Source organism: Ochotona princeps, chromosome 6, assembly GCF_030435755.1.
Source record: "Ochotona princeps isolate mOchPri1 chromosome 6, mOchPri1.hap1, whole genome shotgun sequence".
Lineage (NCBI taxonomy): Eukaryota > Metazoa > Chordata > Mammalia > Lagomorpha > Ochotonidae > Ochotona > Ochotona princeps.
In genome coordinates, this window is record NC_080837.1 from 51,989,881 (window position 1) to 52,012,410 (window position 22,530).

The window sequence follows — 22,530 nt, forward strand, 5'->3', positions numbered from 1 at the left end:
CATAGGTGATAGAGACCCAAACACTTGATTCATCATCTGCTATTTCCCTGAGTTCAGGCAGGCAAAGAGGCTGAGGAAGCCAGACACAAACAAGTGCTATCTTTACCTCAGTGTCAAATGCCCACCCTTGCTATTTCAGTTTTGACCATAGATAATGAAATCACAACGACATTCTGGATACACAAAGTCAGTGCTATTTAATATTTTACATGATCACACTACTGACAAGAGCCCACATAGTTCTTCTTAAAAAGCTGATAACAGTTTGTGAGAGTATACATATAAACAATTTTTATGAGCAGAAGGAAGATATTAGTTTTTGTGATAAATTTCATGACAATGGATCTTCTCACTGCTGTTTTTGCTGTTAGACGTATCACTGATGTTTCCATGAAATATAAACTGTCTTACTGTGGTAGGTATGATTTTTAAACTATTATTAACATATCAATTATTTATACAGTGAAAAAAATCAAGATATGTATTCAACTCAACATGACGATCAGACCAGATCCCATCAGTTAACATTTTCATGTCTTACTCTTAAAAAATGTTAGCAATAACTGTACATTTTTATGATGTACTGCATGATATTTCAATAAACATATATAGTCTGTAGTGATAAAATCAGGGTAATTCATGTTTTCTTGGTCATTATGTTACCTTTGGTATCTTTGAGCAGTTCTCTCTTATTTGCACAAGAAGTAAGAGGTAATTGTGATCTAGAATTTCCCCTCATTGTTCTCTGCAACACTAGGAGCTCATTCCTTCTATCTGATTGTGATTTGGTACTCACTACATAATATCTTCTTTTCCCCTTTTCTCCAACTCTTTCCAGCCCTAGTAATTATCATTTCCTTCAGTAGCAGGAATGATTTGAACAGGCTCCCAAGAACTTTCATTTATGTGTGTGTGCGTGGTGTGTGTAAAACACATTTCCCAACCCTCTTCTCCTTCCTCTTTATTCATCCTAACTTTTACAATAGCATATCTTTATTTCACTTTACAAACATAAGCTTTACTAGTTTGTGTTCAAAGTATTATTAAATGCCAGTGAAAATGGTGTAATCAGTCACTAAAAAAAAGCTCAGATTCAAGCTCTGGTTTACTATTCATACTCTACACAGGATTTTGACAAGTTGAAATTCATAATCTGTAGTTTTTCCAGTACCTTCTCTACCTCCAGAATGTTGAATGGGGGTGGGGGCTTACATAAGTTACTGTAAAGCTTTTGATATTATAAAGGCAAAGATTGTTTCTTTCTGGCTATTCACTGTGTGATGGCTCAAACCTTCGGCTTTGACGAGAGGCAAGACATATGCCCTTAGAAAAACTGGTCCCTGGCACAGATAGACTCTATAGTATAGCCCACTGAAACATGACTCACCAGATGTCAGAGAAAAAAAGATCCATGATAAAGTAATCTTGGAGACCTGCTTCACAATATTATATACCTAAGGTTTCAAGACTGCTCAAGCAAAAAGTCCTTCAACGATGGTTAAAACCACATCTCTCCAAGCAATCAGGCCAGGATTTCCTTTTGCAGCAGGTCTTCCACCTATAAGCATCCCTGGGAAAGCTAGCTTAGATTGTGAAGAAAAGCAGTCTTCATAGCTAACACATATGGCATAGTTGCCCTGGAAGTGCCTTATAAGAATTTTCTTATTTAAAAATTTAGAAGAATCTTACAAAAGGATTCTAATACCATTTCTGTTTCACAGATGATGAAACTGAATTACAGAATGATTAGATGTCTTGGCAAGACGTAAGAAGTGAAGAGAAAGATATTAACCAAGATGAATTGGTCCTGAAAAATGTATTCAGGCATCATGCATACCACTTCACTAACAGGGAAAAAAATCCAGTGCGTTTCATGTTTGTTCAAAAGGCAAGCAAACAAGAAAACAGTGACGCTCAGGAGTTTTGCAACTTGTAAAGCAACATCACTAAGGAAATCAAAATTACTATATGCTAAAGAACCAGTTATTCCAACCCTCAGGGAAGCATCCAAACCACGTGGAAAGCTCACTGAACACTGAGCATTCTGCATAGACGACAAGACTCAGAATGAGGAAAAGAAATGTCATGATTTTCAGGTGGCTGTGGCCTTCTGTTATTTTACTCATATACCTACATCAACTACTGGCTCTCATGTCTCTTAATTTTATTGTTAGAGTATTTCTTGACATCTCTTCCTTGGTTTTTCACTTTTCTGTTACTACCATACAACAGGCCTGCAACTTCTCTCCTCAAGCTACCCACAACTTTATGTATTTATTTATTTATTTTATTATAAAGTCAGATATACTGAGAGGAGGAGAGAGAGAGAGGAAGTGGAGCTGCCGGGATTAGAACCAGCGGCCATATGGGATCAAGGCAAGGACCTTAGCCACTAGGCCACGCTGCCGAGCCCAACTTTATTTTTTTAAAGATTTATTTTTTTTCTATTAAAAAAGCAAATATACAGAGAGGAGAGACAGAAAAGTCCCTGGCCTGTTGGTTTAGTCACAAAGTGGCCACAAAGGGCAGATGTGAGCCGATCCAAAGCCAGGAGCCAGGAGCCAAATGCCTCCACAAGGTCTCCCACATGGGCACAGAGTCCCAAAGCATTGGGTCATCCTTGACTCCTTTCCCAGGCCACAAGCAGGGAGCTGGTGGAAAGTAGAGCAGCTAGGACATGAAACAATGACCACATGAGACCCTCTGTGTGCAAGGCGAGGATTTAGTCACCAGACTATTGTGTTGGGCCCTATACCACAATTTTCTAAAAAGACTTTTCTATTGATAACAAGTGATAATTAACTACTCATGGAAACAGATTTCTGATGTTTATAAACATGTGCTCTTTGGTAAACACATAATGAAATCATAAGAAAACTATAATTTTTGCCAGAAGTGAAAGAACAGTTAATACATAGCTCTCAGATTCTAAAATTCTAATTTTAGGGCCCAACATGGTAGCCTAGTGTCTAAAGTCCTTGCCCTGCATGTGCTAGGATCCCATATGGGCAGTGGTTCACATTCTGGCTGTTCCACTTCACTTTCAGCTCCCTGCCTGTGGCCTGGGAAAGCAGTAGTGGATGGCCCAAAGCCTTAGGACCTTGCACCCCTGTGGAAGACCCCCGAAAGAAGTTCCTAGTTCCTGGCTTCGGATCAGCTCAGCTCCAGCCACTGTGGCCATGTGGGAAGTGAATGAATGGATGGAAGACTTTTCTCCCTATATCTCCTTCTCACTATAAATCTTACTATCCTATAAAAATTAAAAATTTTTAAAAATCTGATTTTATTTTTACTGTAATTTGTGTCTGTTCCTTTAAGTACCAATAAGATCTACACACACATAAAGCATAATTATCAGTAACTGAGCCAAAAAAATCACATTAGGACATATGGATAATGTTCTGTTATTCATTTGCTTTGCTATGGCTAAACTGCTAGGCTTCAGATGAAAATCCGTCATGAAGAAGACTTCAGATAAATTCCAAGAACTTTATTTTATAGTTCAGTACCAGACAGCTGAACCTGACCTTGGTTTTGGAAGGAGAAATTTCCATTGGCAGTGTTTCCCTACTTCATAACATTAGTAATAAAGTTGATGCCTTATTTAACAGACACAAAAGGCTTTCCAGCAATGGGGCATGTATGATGGAGAACTTTCATGAAGATATTACTTTCTTTTCCATTAGCCAATCCATCCACTCATGAGTTTATTATATCTCAGTGAAACTTCAATAAACCAAGCTTTACAAACAGAAACTGAGGAGGAAGGAAATCAAATTAGTCAAGACCCTTCTGTTTAGTTTTTAATTCAAAAAGCAGGAAACAAATGAAAAATTAATTTGTGTTGAGAAAACAGAGAAATTTTGGATGAGTAAAATTTAACAATTAACTACAATCTTTGAGAGGAATAGTTTCAATTATTGTATGCTGGAACTAATCAGAAGCAGAGGAGGATATCCCATATTTTTTCCTGAATCTTTGCCTTTATCTACTGTAATTTGAGTAGAGTTGATTCTTAACTATAATCTAAGGAAACCTATGGGACAGCACTTTACAAGGATGGCATAAGAACAGAATTAAAAACAAGTTTGTCTTAAGAAAACTCTTATATCCACACATATAATGGGTATTCAAAACACTCTTAGAAAATGCATATTATTGAAAAAAAATAAATTATGGATTTTAAAAGTCTTTTGTACCTAAATGAACTTAGCATTTAATTCCACAGTTGTCACAGCACACCAGGGACTGGGCAGAAATGAGGATATGACCCAAGCTCCCTTGTACCTGTGTTCTGATGTGGCCTAGTGAATATCATTTTCTTTGCTTCAAATTATGATGCAGTGCAATTCTGTCCACTTTATAGATATTAATTTCTTATTTGGGTTGAAGGAAATATATGCATAATAAAAAGACTTGAACTTTAGTTCACTTTTTTTTTTACTAGTAGAACTTTTTATTAATTACATTGTATTATGTGACACAGTTTTATAGGTACTGGGATTCTCCCCGCCCCTCCCCTAACGCTCCCCCCATGGTGGATTCCTGTTTTTTAAATGCTTTGTCTGCAATGTGACTAGGGGATACAACAGGTGGAATATCAGTTGTGGGTGGAAACAAAAGTGGAACAACATTAGCACCAAGAGGTTCTTTGTAGGTAAGGATGAGGGAAGAAAAGAAGAATACAGTTCTTCATGAGGTAAGAACAATTCTGGAAGATCAAAACAGGTCAAGCCAGAGGAAAGGCAGACTGTTCTTAATGACACAGGCTTACATGCAAACAGATAGCATTATCATGTACTGGCTGCAGGCCATCCACTACTACTACAGAACATGCAATTAAATGTAAAGAAATATTAAATTAAGAGATGCAATTTTGAAATCTTCATATATTTCAGGACACAGCCAGAGGGAAAACAAACACAAAACTCATTACATTATTTACAATGCAGTTTGCATATGAGTTTAATATGAATTATGATGAGACTAGGTCCAGTATGATTTCCTTGAGCAATTTATTTCAGGAATCCCTAGTGCTGAGAAACAGGAAACTTAGAAAACAACATGCCCAATCCCTTGGTTTGGACAGACATTTGCAGTAAGAAAATGCTGAAAGAATCAGAGAAAGAAAGGGGAGAAACCAACCAAAGCAGGGGAGTAGTTCCAAAATTTTAATATAAACACCATGAAAGACTTGTGCTCTTTTGGTCTGTTTATTTAACAACTAGCAATGCTATAAATAGCAGAAAATAGATTACTTTTATCTAGCAAAGAAGTTTCATAGGACCCATCTACACAACAAAAATGTGCGAGGGCCTGACTTACATAATGAGAATAAAGGCAACAGGTAACAGATATAAAGTGAATTCAAGTGAATTCGGGCAAAGTAAATGAAACAGAGACCAATTGAATTATACTCATTGGGGGAATCCCAGAGTCTATGAAACTGTGTCACATAATGCAATGTAATTAATACAAAAAATCTGTTTGATCATCATAATAAATGCTCAATGTGTAAATAGAACCAAATTTGCTTCCCCCACACAACTGTTTATGTTTCATTTCCAGGGAGAGCTAGAATCATTATGTTGATTATTTCTGCTTTTTTTATTCCTTTATGATAACCAGAGGGTAGAGCCCAGAAGTGTTACATGAGGAAGCCGCACAATGTTTTGAATTTTCCTTGTAACTCTTCCGTCTTCACTACTTACGGGGCAAAAGAAATATCACATTAGTATACATTTAAGGAAAGCCTGTGAATGTATTTAACATCGAATCTGGTTTCATTGGAAATCCCTCTTGTAAGAAATGAGGTCATGTCTCTTGCAATGAATCATGTCATTAAATTTATCTTTTTGGAAAAAAAATTATATTCATGCACTCAACCCACACCCTAAGCAAACTGAAAAACCTCAGGAAACAAAGTCTAGAACCATTATATCTAATGGCTTCCTTGTACTCAGAAGCAGCAAGTGACAAAGGCCAAGGGGAACAATGCAATCTTGAATTTGTCAATAGATTTCTTGAAACAAATATAAGCAATAAAATCTGTATATTTGGGGCTTTGATGTTGTGCTAGCTTCACTGCTGGCAAGTGTATTTATTTTTTTCCACCACTGTCCAAATGACTCAACATTATTTGGACAACAACGTGACGGCATGCATGTGTGCTTTGTGGGGTTTGGGGAAGTAGGAAGTCAATTGGTGTGATTGGAGCAGGACTGGATGTCGAAAAAGCTTTCATGTTAACTTTGAAATAATTTTTAAAGTTCCTCTAGAGAAAAACCCTGTCTCCTGCTCAGGCCAGATGAGTTTAAGACCTGCTTGCTTGCTTGCTTGTTTTTTTTAATGATATGCTTCTACAAGCTCAAGAATTTCTCCACCCACCCTCCTTACTCACTTTCCCTCCTCTACTGATTTCCTCTGTATTATTACAATAGTAGAGTGTTTCAACAACAATCACAAGCCCGCCATTCTGCTATTTAAGTGTATCATGACATTGTAGGTATAGACATTGGTGGAAAAGTCCAGCATTCTATTGTCAAGATACATTTTCCAGTTTCATTGGGATTCATATTTTATTCAGAAGCAGAGATGCCTACTGCAACGTACCTTCACTTCTCAGTATGCTAGTCTCCACTGCACAGTTCCTCTAGATGAAGGTATGTACATATACCCAAGAATTCTTCCAGTGCAAATTACTGATTTTATAAGAAAAACCACAATACCTGATAGGACCACTTCAATAAGATCGCCTTCCTGGATATCACCAGCTGATTTCACAAGCTGAAGAATGTTTTCAGAAGTAGGGTCATGGCGAAAAAGCAGGATCTTGTCATACATTCCATAGAACCCACATTCAGGGAACTGCAGATAAAAATATCACAATAGTTTCAATGTCACAACACTCCTAGATCCTTGTATAAAAACAAAAATATAAATAAAACAAGTGCCAAGGCACATACACAAGCTAGCTGACAATGTGTAAAATATCAATGGCATTAAAACTATTTTTAAATAAATGACAGAGTTGAAATCAACAACACTCCAAATCAGGAGGGAAGAAAATGGGTATCAAAAGGACAAGTGGTTTGCTATTTAGAGTGAAAAAAATAATAGGAGAATATAATATCACAATCAAAGAAGGTGGTTAAGAGAAGAATATAATAGATGGGAACAAATGCACTTCAAATGAAATTTCAAGCCAATAACATAACGATGGCTTTGGTTTGTGTAACTGTGGCCATCCTAGAGATTTTTGTTCAAAGAAAGAGATGTCTATTTGGGGATGTTCAACAAGAAGAGGTGACTCGATTAATCTGCCTGTATTCTGTGTAGGCAGAAGTGCCATCTGGATAGTGATTCAGCACAGCAGCAAAGGGGAGCGCCCATCTCGCCTTCCACTGCAGCCTGCTCCATATTCCAGTCAGCTGTTGCATAGTCAATGCAAATTCTTCTAAGCAATGTGATAAAAGGTTCATCTGCACTTCTATGGGAGATTTTCATGAAAACAAACAACCTGGGCTGATGTGGCTCAGGAATACGTTTATTTTCCTATATATGATCATCCTATATAAAACTGAAGATTATAATTTATACACTAATAATTACAGTGTAGCAGGAAGAGATCCAACAGCAGGGAATGAGAAAATGTCCTTTCTTGATCTCAGAATTGGTTATGGAAGTGACAAATCAACATTGGAGGACCCAAAGACTACTACTGGATATGATGTCCAGAAACTTGACACTTCTAAAGATACACACAAAATATGACAAATTCCTTTCTTTCCTATTACTCATAAGAAGCTATGTTCACATAATCCCTTACTTATGCATTACAAATAAATTTGTTCAAAATACTCTCTTCCTCTTAAGAGTTTGTGCTGACAAATGGACTTAAAACTACTTTTGCAAGTCTCATAGCAGAGTTGTATTCCTTAAAATAAACATAGCAGCTGAAATGATGTCATTGCTTCCACTATGCTAATTAAAAGGAAAAATTAGTTCACATTTGTTTGAAATGTCTCCAATAATATCAATAGCGCATAAGGAGAATGAAAAAGAAATTTAAAAAATTCACTTAAACATAAAAATAATGAAAAGTTCAAGTATTATTTTAAAAACCAATTTCATTTAAGTATAATTTACATGGAGTAAAATGAATCTGAGTATATAAGGCTATGAATTTTGACAAACATCAATACCCATGCAAACAAGTTATAATCACACTGTGAAACATTTTCATCAACACCAAATTTTTACTATAATCAATGCCACTCATGATGTTAACACCAGGCACAAATCTACCTTCTGTCTGCTATAGAATTTCATATAAATCTAATCATACATTGATCTTTGTACTCTTTTCTATCTGGCTTCTTTTGTTCATTTTAATGGCTTTGAGATTCATTCACACATGATGCATTTCAGATTCATCTCTGTTTTTATTAGCAATACACACTACTTTAAATAGCTTTCACATAATTATATCTGCTCACCCATGGATCTGTGTTGTCTCTGATTTATGGCTTTCAGAAACAAAAATGTTGTGAACATTTATGCACAAATGTTTTCATGGACAAATACCTCCAGTTCCGATGAGCACATGTTGAGCAGCAGCACTGCTCAATCTGATGGTAACTCCATGTCTGACACGTGTGTCTACTTTCCAGGCATTACCACATGACATTTAACACTGTATCCATACACTAAACCTGGAATCAGATACTATATGCTCCATTTCTGTTTCCCTTTTGAGGTTGTTTTCGATATTACGGATCTCCCAGATTTTCATGTGCACTTATAAAAACTTTGGCGAGTATGAAAAACAAGCTATTTTGTCATTTTTCAATGACAATGCACTAGACCATAAATGAACTTGAAAAGTATACTTTAACAATCAAGAGACTTCCATTTCATCATAAGCAAGTCATAACTTCCTATTTATTAATTTCTTTTAAATTTACCTCAACATTATCATTTTTAATATATATTTATTATTTATATTCAAAAGCAGATTTACACAGAGAAGGAAAGAAAGACCTTCCATTCACTGGTTCACTCCCCAAGTAACCGAAACAGCCACAATTGAGCCAATCTGAAGCCAGAATTTCTTCTGGGTCTCCTATATGGGTGCAAGGTCCCAAGGCTTTGGGCCATCCTCTATTGCTTTCCCAGGCTACAGGAAGGGAGATGGAAGGGAAGTGGAGCAGCCTGGATAGCAACCAGTGCCATATGGGATTCTAGTGGATGAAAGGCAAAGGTTTAGCCACTGGGCTACTACACCAGGACCAATGTTATCATTTTCTATTTACAATTTTTCGATAGCTTTGCTAAAGTGGTCTCTGAGTATAACACGTTAAATCACTCACCTTAGTGATTGTAATTATGTAAGCTTTGGAAAAATATACCAAAAACCACATGCATATATAGTACATACTATAATGCTGATGTTGGATGATTCTGTCACTTAACAAAGCTTCATGACAAGGGAAAGGAGCCATTCTCCTGGTAACCTGATTTCTGTCCCTATGATTTGGCCTTATAAAGAATTTCAGATTAATGGAGTCATAGATTACATAATTTTGAAACTAGCTCTTTAAACTTAGTAAAATTAAACAAATTTCTCCATGTGGCCATATGTATCCTTGGTTCATTCTAGTTCATGCCTGAGGAGTCTTACCTTTTACTGGGTGGATGTGCCACATGTGTGTATCCACTCCTTATCAGGGAGACACTGCACACAGTTCTATTTGTTGACTACTTCAAATAAAGCTGTTGTAAGAATTTCAGCACTTGATAATATCAATCAGTTTTTGTTTAGGTATTCTGAGTTCTATTTGTTTGAACTTTTGAGATAACATTTTTAAAGTGTGTTATAGTAAAAGACTTAATGCTGTCGTAAACAATGAATTTAACAAGTAAAAATAAAAAGACCTTAGTGTAGCAGGAATACAAGGAATATAAGAAATCAAATGCTAAGATGAAAATTTCAATTATATACAGTAAATTTTAAAACACAAATCACTAAAACATTAATAGTATGTCATTCTTTCACTTTCTGTGACAAGGATAAATTAGTTCAGCATAACACAATATTTGTAACAGTACTGGTACATACAGGGATTTATGCCTTTTTGTCTTTGATCCTTCTTTATTAACTGTAGCTTCCATGTGTGGCATTTATTTTGGGGGTTCTGGTTTATTTTACTCATTCTGATGTCCCTCAGTTACAACCTCCTTGAACAAATAACAGAATTTCATTTTTAACATAGGTGATTAATCAATGCAACCATATACAAATATTTTATTGGACAAAAGTGCTTAGAATGCATACTGGGTAAAGAATAATCTTTTCAGTAAATGATGCTGACAAAACTGGATGTATATAAATAGAATAATGAAATCAGATCTCACCATATATACAAATAAACTCAAGATAGTTCAAAGCCCAAAATTAAGAGATGAGACTATGAAGCTTCCTGACACAAAGTATGGAAGACACTGGTGTAGGTGATGACTTCTTGGATAAGGCCTGTCAAAGCTTAAGCAACAGGAACTAAACAAATAGGATTAAATTGAACTCAGAAGCTTCAGCACATCAGGAGAAGAATCAACAGAGCAAAGAGACATCACACAGAATGGGAGAAAATATTTGCAAGCTATTTATTTGACAAATGATTCATATCCAGAATATAAGCACAACTCAAAAAACTAACAACAACAAAAGATCTCAACAGATAGTTCTCAAAAGAAATACAAGAGGCTTACAAATATATGGAAAAATAAACATTTAATCAATAGTCATCAGGGAAATAAAAGCAAACATCATAACGAGATATCACCTCATGCCTGTCAGAATAGCTCATCTCAGAGGACAACAGACCCTAACAAGGATGTGGATAAGGGGTAACTATTACTCACTGAGAAAAGCAATGTGCAGAATTCTTTTTAAACTAGACATTGACTTGCCATGTGACACAGCAATCACACTGCAAGATATATACTCAAAATACGTGAATACATCAAACTAGTATCATCATGTTTACAGCAGCACTGTTCAGGATGATTAACCTATCAGTCAACGACACTATACATCATCTGATGAATGGATAAAGAAAATGTGGCATATATAGTCCTACTTTCTGAATATCACAAATAAAGCTACTACATGAGTTCATAGCACTGGGTAGTATCAGTCATTTTTTAGACACTCTAGTAGATGTAGAGTGTGCTCTAATAGTATTAATTTTCATTTCTCTAATTACTAATATTGTTCAGCATCTTTTCATATGCTTATTAGATTTTCATACACACACACACACACTACGAGGTGATCAACACTTTTGCATATGTTGGAAATTATTCATTTTCTTGTTAAATTTAGATAATTCTTTATATTTCTGGATACAAGCTGTTTATCCAGATGCATATCTGAATATATACATCATTGATTTTTCTTTCATGTATAATCTGTTTTTTTAATGTGTTAATATTATTTTCAGAAGTTCTTAATTAACATGAAAGTCAATCTATCAATTACTATCTAATAATTATTTTTTATTCTTTGATTTAGTCCATAAACTTAATTGTTTGGAAGTTTTACAATTGGGTCTATGATACATTCTGAAGTAACTTTTAAAGAGCGTAATGTACATAGATGAAGTTCCACTTAGTGACACAGGTCTAGAAGGTTTATATAAATTAGGAATTATTTCTTCCTTAAATGTGATAATGTTTCTTCTTTAACTTACTTTTAAGCAGAATTTTGTAGTGAAGTTATCTGGGCCTTAGGCTTTTTTATATATATATAAATTATAAAATTTCATATTCAATGTATTTGGTGACATAGGGCTACTCAGATTGCAGTTTCTTCTCAGTTGACTTTTCATAGTTGCTTCTTCCAGGATAATCATCCATGTTCAGCAAGTTGCCAAAATTATGGGCATGAATTTATTCATGTTATTTCCTTATTACAGGTTTTATTTTTGTAGTGTTTATAGTGATGTCTCCCTATTAGCTTTTCATATTTTTAATATTTGTATTCATTCTTGGCTTGCTGAATCTGGCACTAAATCTGTCAATTTTATTCATTTATTTTCTCAGTAGTACACTTAGTCATTTATCAGATTTGTCTATTACTCTTCGGTTCTCGATGCCACTGATTTGTTTTCCTACCTTTGTTTTATTTTTTCCTTTAGCTTAATTTTGACTTATTTTTTTTTCTCTCCTCTGGTTCTTTTTTTAAGGTTTATTTTTAACTGGGAACGCAAATATACAGAGAAGGAGATACTGACAGAAAGATCTTCCATCTGCTGGGTCACTCAAGTGGCACAATGGCCAGAGCTCAGCCTACCCGGAATCATGTGCCAGGAGTTTCTTCTGGGTCTCCCATGTAGGCACAGGCTCCCAGGGTTTGGGCTATTCTCTACTGCTTTCCCAAGTAGGAGGTTGGTTGGGAAATGGAGCAGCTGGGATATGAACTGGCATCTATATGGGATCCCAGTGGATCCAAGGCAAGGATTTAGCCACTAGGCTATTATACCAAGGCCTTTCTTTGGTCCTCAAGGCAGAAATTTTCATTGACAACTTCAAACATTTGAGACCTTATTAATCTTAGCAACTGTTCTAATAAAATTATCTCTAGAAATTGGTTTCTATTCCAACATTTTTAGCATTTTTCTTATTTTTGCAATAATATATTACTAATTTGCATTATAGTCAAAGGCTTAATGTTCCACTAAATGAAGAGTTCAACAAATAGTAAGGGGAGGAACTCAGGTGAGTCTGAAGCTAGAGGCACAGGTGCTTGACTCGCCAATCTGCATGGCTGTGCTGGGGGAATTTAGGCTGGGTAAAGCCTGCAGGCCATCCAGCAATGATATCTGGGAATGGTGTGGGGCTTACAGGGAGTCTGAGAGATGGCACAGGTGGGATAGCAAGGACCTTAGGGCTCAGATCCAGGTGAGAAATGAATCCTCTGCAATGTCCATGCACAAGAGCATTCTACTTGAAGGGCTATAACATGGAACCCTCCAGAGAGTGTCAGAAAATGGAACAGGTTCTGTGAGGCTGGGCCATAAAGTCAACAAATACATGAATGAATCAGGTCTGTGGGTAGAATCTGCAGGGGACTATGTGGGCTCACCCATGTGGAATAGCAATCTCTGTTGGCATGCACAGGAACTATGGCTGGGAATAGGCCTGGTTGAGGAGCTAGTGGGAGGCCCTAGTTGGGCTGCAATTCCCATCAGTGAACGTGAGTGCCAGAACCAGTGCATTGTCCTGGGCTGAACATGGCTGCAATCTCTCTTGGCACGGGTATGGCCTAGGTCTGGGGAAGGCCAGGCTGGGCTATACTCTTGGTACACTTGAGAGTCAGGGTGGGTATAGAATGGGCTGGGCTAGGTCTCAGCTCCTGCTGAACCATGTGAGAGCTGTACCTTTGTACAGATCAGGTGGGGCTGGGCTGCAGCACCCAACAGTAAGAACTGGAAAGGGTATGGTCCGATTGGACAAGGACATCGTACCTGCCAGGACAACATGAGGACAAAGTCAACCTGGGCCGGGGACACACCAGTATGCTCAAGATCTGCCACTAGGAGGAGACTAAATAGAGGAGTTTGGTGAACTCCTTTGTCAGGTTGCAGTCTCTGCAGGTAAGCACAAGAGCCAAGGCAAGGAGCAGCCCAAACCAGACCAGGTTACAGTACCCACTGGCATACCTGTGGGTCAGGTCAGGTGGTAGGCCAGGCCAGACCAGTTCATAACATCCACTGGCAGATCTGAGAACCAGGCTGGAGTGCAGAAGGTGCCGAGTCAGGCTGCATCACCAGCCAGTTTACACTCGAGCCAGGACTGGGGGCTGACTGGAAAGGCTAGCCTGCAGCACCAAACAGCACAATCTGGAACTGGGGGCAGGTTGGATAGAACTAGGTGAAGTAACCACTGGTGGATACCAAGGAAAGATGAGCCATGTGTCTAGGGGTGGTGGATTTACGGTTTGTGAGCCCCAGGGGTGGGGGGTCCGGAGGTACCTGGGTCTCCAGGCCTAGATCCTTGGTCCTGCCTTTGTGGTAGGTGGTGGAACCATAAGCCCCAGGCATGTGGGGTCTGGAGGGGCCTGAGTCTCCTGGTCCAGGTTAAACAGCCCGTCTGAGTGATGAGGGCTGGGACCATAAGTCCCAGGGGTGGGGGATCCGGAAAGTCCCATATCTCATGACCCAGGGCCTTGGGCCTGCCTCTACGGTGGGCATTATACTCATGAGTCCCAGGTGTGTGTGGGGGGGTCCAGCATGGCCCAGGTCACCTGACTCAAGTCCATGAGCCCACCTACGAGAACTGGTCCTCCTCAGTGTAGAAGATGGAGTACTGGACAGCAAACCATGGTGCACATGGAGGACATAATTGCTCACTGGGGTTTGTGGTGGACATCTACTACCATAGCAGAGAATGAAAAATAGAACATATGGACAACTACCCTAGCCAAACAATGATAGCAAATATGAGAAAGATTAGAGATCATAAGGTTGATGGTGTCAGCCAATGGACATTGGAAGGAATTAACAGCAGAGATTAACAGCATTTTGAAACTCTCCCATCCAGCTAGGCAGAACCTTTGGAAAATGCACCATTGTGACTCTGGGTTGATATCAGGTGGCCCTTCCCCATCCTCAGGTACTGGGATGGTTGGGAGGCTGGGTATGACCTATTCCCTGCATCTCTCCAGAAATGGGAAGGAGAAATAGAAAGCTTGGAAGTAATGATCACACCCACTTCTCCCTAATCCTAATTCCTTCCCACCCTAATTGACTATGTAAACATCATTTAAAATTAAATATATATATATATATATATATAGTAACAAAGACATTACAAATATTTGGTTGAAGATTTTTCTTCATTTGAAATTAATTTTACTCACTTTAAAACACTTTCCCTCATGTAAAATTTAAAAACGAACTAAAAATTGACTAAAGACTTAAACATAAGACTCCAGACTCCAACATTATGAGGAAAAATCAAGGAAAGTTTTATGACATAGGACTGGGCAGTAACTTTTTTTTTAGTTTGACCACAAAAGTAGAGGGAGCAACATAAAAATAGACAAACTGGTTCCGTTAAACTAAAAGATCTCTCTAATGCAAAATAACAGAGTGAGGGGACAACCCATGGAAAAGGAGAAAATATCTGCAAGCCATATATGTGACAAGGCATTAGAACCAAAAATTTAAAGATCCAACTTAGAAGCAACGTGAAAAAACTCAGTTAAAAGGTTGGAAAAGAATCTGATTAGGCATTCCTCAAAAGAAAGCATGCAAATGTCCAATGGGTATATGAATATCATTAATCACCATAGAATATCATAATGACAAACTTAACATCTGTAAGAATGGCTACTATACAAAAGATCAACAGTGATGTTCAGACAAGATTAGGAAGGTTCAGGGTGATATGAGCAGGCATTTTGCAAAAGAGGAAATGCAAATGGCCACTATAAACAGGAAAGAAAAGGATCAGCTTCAGTAGCCAACAGGAAAATGCAAGTGAAGACACAGTGAAGTATTACTTTAACAGTTAGCATGCTAATCATCCAAAGATCAAAAAAAATAACAAATGCCAGTGAGGATATACAGCAAAGGATACCCTGATATAATGCTGACAGCAACTCAAACTTGAGCAACCAGTACGGAAAACAGTGTGATTCCTTAGGAAACAAACAAACCAAAACAAACAAACAAACAAACAAATAAAAAAAAGATCTATATATGACCCAGCTACTCCACTTTCAGGAACGTTTGCAAAGGAAATGGAAGCACCACATGAAAGAGTGCACTCCCATGTTTATTACACTGTAATTCAATTCATAAAAGTGAAGATATGGAATAAACCTAGATGTCTATCAATTGATGACAATAGAAAGAAACTGTGATATATACTCTATGGAATAATATGGTTAAATATTCAAAACCCCGATATTTGCGACAAAATGAATACAACTGATGATTATTATGTTAGGTAAAATAAGCTAGATATACAAAGAAAAATGTATATAAATGTAGTTAAAATGTATAGGTATGCTGCTATAGTTGTCAAGATTTGTGATTATTTTAAAATTTACTGCATGAGAGAAATGGTAATTTTAATTTAATTACTGTTTATAGTTCTCAGTCATATTTCAACTGAATTGTGGTCTTGAGTTTTACCTTCCAAACTTTTTATTTACTGGAACATTAGTCCTTTGATCAGATAAATATACACAAAAGTTCTCTGGGCATTTACAAGAATGCATATTTCTCTATTGTTGGCTGCCAAGCTCTATAATTTTCAATTAGGATGATTCCTGCATTTTTTATATTTTATATATGAGTAATAATTGTCTATCTGTTTTTTAAATTACTGAAAAGGAGTACTGAAGACTTCAAATGTGTTTACAAGAAGGAAAATTGAGGAAAGTGCTTAGGAAACAAACTTTGCTGCAAAGAAGACTTATCTACAAATCTTATTTTGTTGAAGGACATCTCCATACTCCATTTCTACTGAATGTCATGTTCTGTGTTGTATCTCTTTATAAGACCACGGTCAAAATATTCTAGAGGATTTGATATCCAAGTAAGGCTTGGATGCCTCATATCATAACTGCTATGATATTTCTTTCAAAAGGTAACTCAAATTATTTTTAAAAAAATAAAACGAGCAGAATAATACTGACAACATGTTATATATATATAAGGTAGTATTGAAAGATTGCATTTTCTTTTTCTTTCTTTTTTAAGATTTTTATTTATTTTTATTACAAAGTCAGATATACAGAGAGGAGGAGAGATAGAGTGGAAGATCTTCTGTCCTATGATTCACTCCCCAAGTGAGCGCAACGGCCGGTGCTGTGCCAATCTGAAGCCAGGAGCCAGGAACTTCCTCCAGGTCTCCCACATGGGTGCAGGGTCCCAAAGCCTTGGGCTGCCCTCTACTGCTTTCCCAGGACACAAGCAGGGAGCTGGATGGGAAGTGGAAATGCCGGGATTAGAGCTGGCGTCCATATGGGATTCCGCCATGTTCAAGGTGAAGACTTTAGCCACTTGGCCACGCCGCCAGGCCCGAAAGATTACATTTTCAAAATGAAGATATTTTTGTACTAAAGAAGATAATTATGGGATCGTGTCCTCCATATTTCTTTTTATTGTCTCATCCCCAGTTGGCTTCTCTTCAAAGCACTCACAGGCTGTAGAGCCCTTAGCATCAGGATGCAGGAGTGAACACCAAGGCCTAGCCTCCCAGGACAGTTGTCATGGCAGCAGAATGTGAAGGTTCCATTTTTTCAAGCTATACCTTGTTTTTCTGAACACACGGAAAAAATTCGTAATTGTCTCTTGACTGTTGAGAAAAAAAATCTTTTATGTAACAAAACAATCTGCTTGAATAGAACTTTCTACAATATGATTTTAAAAAATCATATTTAGAAATAATGTCTGGAAGGCAAAAAGTGTAAGAGAACAATGCCTGACAATGGAAAAGAGAACATATTGGGGGAAAACACTCATGGAATAACATTCCCTAATTTGGTCATAATCATCTGTTTTTATGTGAAGGTGTGTGAGCTTTGAAATCTGAAAACCCTCATTAAACTAAACAGGCTTTCAGAAAGGCTCAGAGGCTTGGAAGCTCAGCTGGAGCTTATTACAAGATCAGTCCTGTGTTGCTTAGAGGCTCTCTGGCTGTGAGCACAAACATGTGAGATAAGTGATTTCAAGCTCTCTCCAAGTTTGAGTCTAACAAAACTGGCCACTGTGAAAATACGGCCAACAATCCCGGCACTGGTCTTAAGCTCTTTAATTCTACGCGACGCTGGAAACCTCAGTGCTGCTGTGTGTATCATTTAGCATTTTTGACCACAGAGTACAATTTACTGTTACATTTCACTATAAATTCATGGCTGGCCAGACAATGTGCTTCAGAGTAGAATAAATACATGTTTTAATGAGTTGCTGAAATGAGACCTGGCCAACGGGAAATCTGAGGAACAAAGGGTGCTTTTCCATAGTTGAGGCCAATCACAGAGGGCAAGGCACAAGCCATACTAGAAACAAATTAGTCCATGACTCAGGCAAGTCGGAAAAAGAAAAAAAGCACAGACATAGCCTAATTAGGAAATGAAACGCTGTGCCAGGTAACTTTGAAAACAAGGTGAGGATGTAGTGAAAGCCATGAAATATGATCAATAGCACAATACATCAAGTAGCTAAATATTGCAGTCTTCTCGTTGTAGATAATTTCCATGTCATGTTCCAAAAACTGTTCCTGTCCACAATAATTAAGACCATGATTAGTCCTCTAAATGAGCAAAAGCAGTTAAAAAGTGCTATCACTTCCTAGCTCGGCCAAAACACCCACTAAGTATTATTCTAGCAGTACAGGGAAGAGAATACAACGTGATCAACTGTTGCACAAGGCACTATGACATTGGGTGAAAAGGTCTCTGGGCTTCTCTAATGGAGTTACACCTTACTGGCTCTGGCATGCACTAGACTCAGCAAGACAGTTTTGTCAGCTGAAAGCTGATCTTGGGGCAGGAGATGCTTGGGTCAACCAGATTACGCAGGAAAACCTAAAGAGCAATCCTTGTATCCTTGTATTTGTGCCTAGGAAATAAAATCATCCTTTTCTTAATCACCTTCAAATTAAAAAAAAAACACTTTACTAACAGACTATGAAAATTTAGGTATATCATTAAAAACTCAGAGAATAGGGTCATTATCCTATGCAAAGGCACTTTGAAAAGACTATAGGAAATGGAATTAAGTGGTAAATTTAGAGAACGGGCATTGTGGCACAATGACTTAAGTCACATCCCTCATCAACTTGCCAGTTTGAGTCCCAGCTTCCTGCTAATATACACTGAGAGGGAGCAGATGATTGGCTCAAGCGATTGGGCCTCTGAGCCAGACATTGGAGACCTAGAGTTCTAAGCTCCCGACTTCAGCCTGCCTCGGCCCTTACTCATGCAGGCACCTGGAGAGTCAATCAACAGATAGATCATCTTGCTCCTCTTTATGGCTCATCCCTCTCTCTCTCTCTGTGTATGTTTGCATGACTATGCATTTCAAGAAGATGAAAATTTAAAAACTGTTTTGGTGCAAAAAATTCCTGTGTACCTCTTTCATAATATGCATTTTCCATGAACTTCCTGAAAATCCTTTTGCTACATAATACAGCTAGAATAAAATTAATATGTGTGAAAAGTTCACCAAAAGCATAAACACCAGAGTTTCAGCTACAAATGCAGGTTATAAAATAAAAACAAAATGATGGTCGGGTAAATCATATATATTGGAGGCACATTTCTGAATTTAAAATTGTACACAGGAATTTTCCTCATATCTTCAAAATAAATCACATTATGAATATATAGTTATGGGACTAGTCTCTGAAAACAGTATTAGAAACCAAACACAGAAATTAAAAAAAAAAAACCTTTTTTTTTCCATTTCCTTCTCCTACCCTACTCCAACATGGTATCACCTAACCCTATATCCACAACATCACTGCTAGCCAAGATAGGCAAGTGACTAATGCTCATCATGCAATAATCAAACACCAAGATCTAAAGATAGGGCTGTGTTGTTTCTCCTTGTGACAACTTTTATTACACGTCCCTCTTCAAATTACTGAGCTCCTGGTTTAAAAGACTTGATTCATAAAGATACATTCTTAATGTCAATTTTCATAATATATTTTAAAATCTTTAAAACATGTGAGTTTCTGAAATGATAAAGACCAAATGAAACTTAAGCATGTTGAAATAAGAAAATTCAGAATAGGTATATGACACAAGAGTTAAAAGTGTTGCTTGGAGTGCCACCATACCATATGGCTGCTCTGTTTCTGAACCAATCCCCTGCTAATCATATCTAGGATGTCATCAGGCGATTGGTCAAGTATGTGAGTTCTTACCACTCAGATTACATTCCATGCTCCAGGCTTCAACCCAGCCACACTTCAGGCATAGCAGCAAACCATTTACTGCGGAACTAGTAGTAGATGCTGTCTTCATTTTATTTTGAGGTTGTCTGCGTCATGAGCTGCGGTCTAAACCCAGGTAATTGCTAATTACACCTCTTGCCTTGTTCTCTCTAGAGTTCTTTCCTCACACATGCAATCACATGACTATCTACTCCATAGAGAAACCTCTGAAATCAATGCCTAATACCAGATGTCCCTCAGCTTCAGAAATCTTCAAAGTCCAAAGTTAGGAGTACAAAAATCAGTCCAGTATCTTCATCTCTCATCTTTATTACCAAAAATCTTGCTTTTCCTCTCATAGCACAGGAATGCAGTTTAGTCTACTCTAGGTTGTCTAACGACAAATCTAAAATGTGATACATACTTTCTCTTCTGCTTACATCTTTCTCTTTCTAGTTAGCCACACACAGTCCATTGTCCAAATTTTTTTTTCATAACTTTAAATTTCAATCTCTAACGTGAATATTCTTGACCTGAATTATAGCAAACCAAAAACATAAAAAGATATTTGAATAAAGCAGGATAATTTCTCATCAAAGAGACATATGCTTATCATCTTCTGAATTTAAAATTTGCATTAATTGTGAAATGATACATTCTGGGATCAAATTCTGTCTTCTACTTAGGACCTAGAAAAATGCATATAACCAAAGCTTACTTCAATTCCTGGAATAAAGCTAGACTATAAAGGTTTCTTCCTGGAGCTAAAGAAGTCTAATAAATTGCATGCTTTATATAAGGCAGTAGAAAACAGATGTAACTCCTCCATGTGATGCTTCACTAATCTATTGGCAGAAACACTTCCTGCAATTTAATTTAAATAATATGTCATCTATTAAAAGACAGAGGCAGTAAGAAATTACTTAATAAATCATTAACTCTAATGCAGCAACTTCCATTTATAGATGCCCGGAAGAGGTTTAAATCAGGATTTTGTTACATATAATTTTTAAGTTTTAAAATAAATATTCATATCAAGCAATTACAGGCAGAAATAATTAATGACAGCCTCATCACTATTGTTTAAAAACATATTACCTTGCATTATATCTTGAAAGATCCTTAGATTGAAATAGTTATTAGAATTAGTAGACTCTGAAATTACCCACAAAACAATGATTAGGTACATGGGTGCACAGCCTGGAAAGGAAAAAAATACCCCCACACACTGTCTCAATCTGAATAAAACTTCATGATGACATTTTCTGAAGATTTTTTTTTTAACATTTCACATGGTTCCATGCTTGTCTATTTTAATTATTTGAAAACAGTCAGTGCATCAACTATAACAAATGAAACATCTGAAAACCAGGCAGGTTATTAACCAAACGTTAAGAATCACTCCATTTACGGGCCCGGCGGCGTGGCCTAAGAGCTAAAGTCCTTGCCTTGAATGCCCCGGGATCCCATATGGGCGCCGGTTCTAATCCCGGCAGCTCCACTTCCCATCCAGCTCCCTGCTTGTGTCCTGGGAAAGCAGTCGAGGACGGCCCAAAGATTTGGGACCCTGCACCCATGTGGAAGATCCGGAAGAGGTTCCTGGTTCCCGGCTTCGGATTGCCACGCACCAGTCATTGCGCTCACTTGGGGAGTGAATCATTGGACAGAAGATCTTCCTCTTTGTCTCTCCTCCTCTCTGTATATCTGACTTTGTAATAAAAATAAATAAATCTTTAACAAAAAAAAATCACTCCATTTAGAGAAGAAAAACTTCCAGAGATGACTCAGTCTTTATGTGTTAGAGATGAGAAAAATGCTGCCAGGACATATTAAAGATTTTGAGGTGTCTTCACTACATTCATGAATAACTCCTGTCACAACAGAGAATTATGTATGGATTTCAAAAGATTTTTGCAATGACATAAACTTAAGTTCCACCTTTCAAAAATTTATAAAGTGACCTCCTCCATCCAGGGAGACTGTGGTAGAAACCAGGACCAGAAGCTCAAGCTTCTGGACAACGTTCCCTGATGTCCCTTCTCAGTTCTGCCTCTACCAGCAAAGAAAACACAGGATGAGCGGCCAAAGCACAGCCAGCAGAGATTCAGAACTAAAACCCCTGAAAACTTTCCTTCCCCAAAAGGCTATGGACCCAAGTTTAGAGTTTTTTGAAGTTTGAATGAAACCAAAATAAATGACGTAGAGATTTGTACCAACTGTTCCCTAGAAACCTGCAGTTGCTTACTAGCAGACAAAGCCTTAACGGTGTGAGCGCACAGAAGAAGCCCACTGAACGTGGGCTGACTACAGAATGGATGGTGAACAGGAAGAGAAACATTGGTGAGGACCATTAAGATGACAGACAATCAGAATAGCACAATAATATTCCCCAAAGATTTTTGTATTTTAAGAGAACTGAAATTAATATTTATTTTAAAAAGAGGTGCTTTCCCAAGAAAGCAATATTTACAAACCCCGCATAATGCATCTGAAAAGTATTTATTGAACTTCCCAATATAGAATCAGAAAATAACGTATACTTCTCTCTCATTCAGAAATGTAAATATTTGA

General features: G+C 37.5%; 1 protein-coding gene across 1 annotated transcript in view; it reads right to left on the reverse strand.

Moving 5' to 3' along the window:
* PRKD1 (protein kinase D1) overlaps positions 1 to 22,530 on the reverse strand; it is a 305,664-nt gene that overhangs the window by 121,117 nt on the left and 162,017 nt on the right. Inside the window, exon 2 of the mRNA XM_058666284.1 lies at positions 6,729 to 6,867. Coding sequence (XP_058522267.1) covers positions 6,729 to 6,867 — 139 coding nt within the window. The remainder of the gene's footprint in view (positions 1 to 6,728; positions 6,868 to 22,530) is intronic.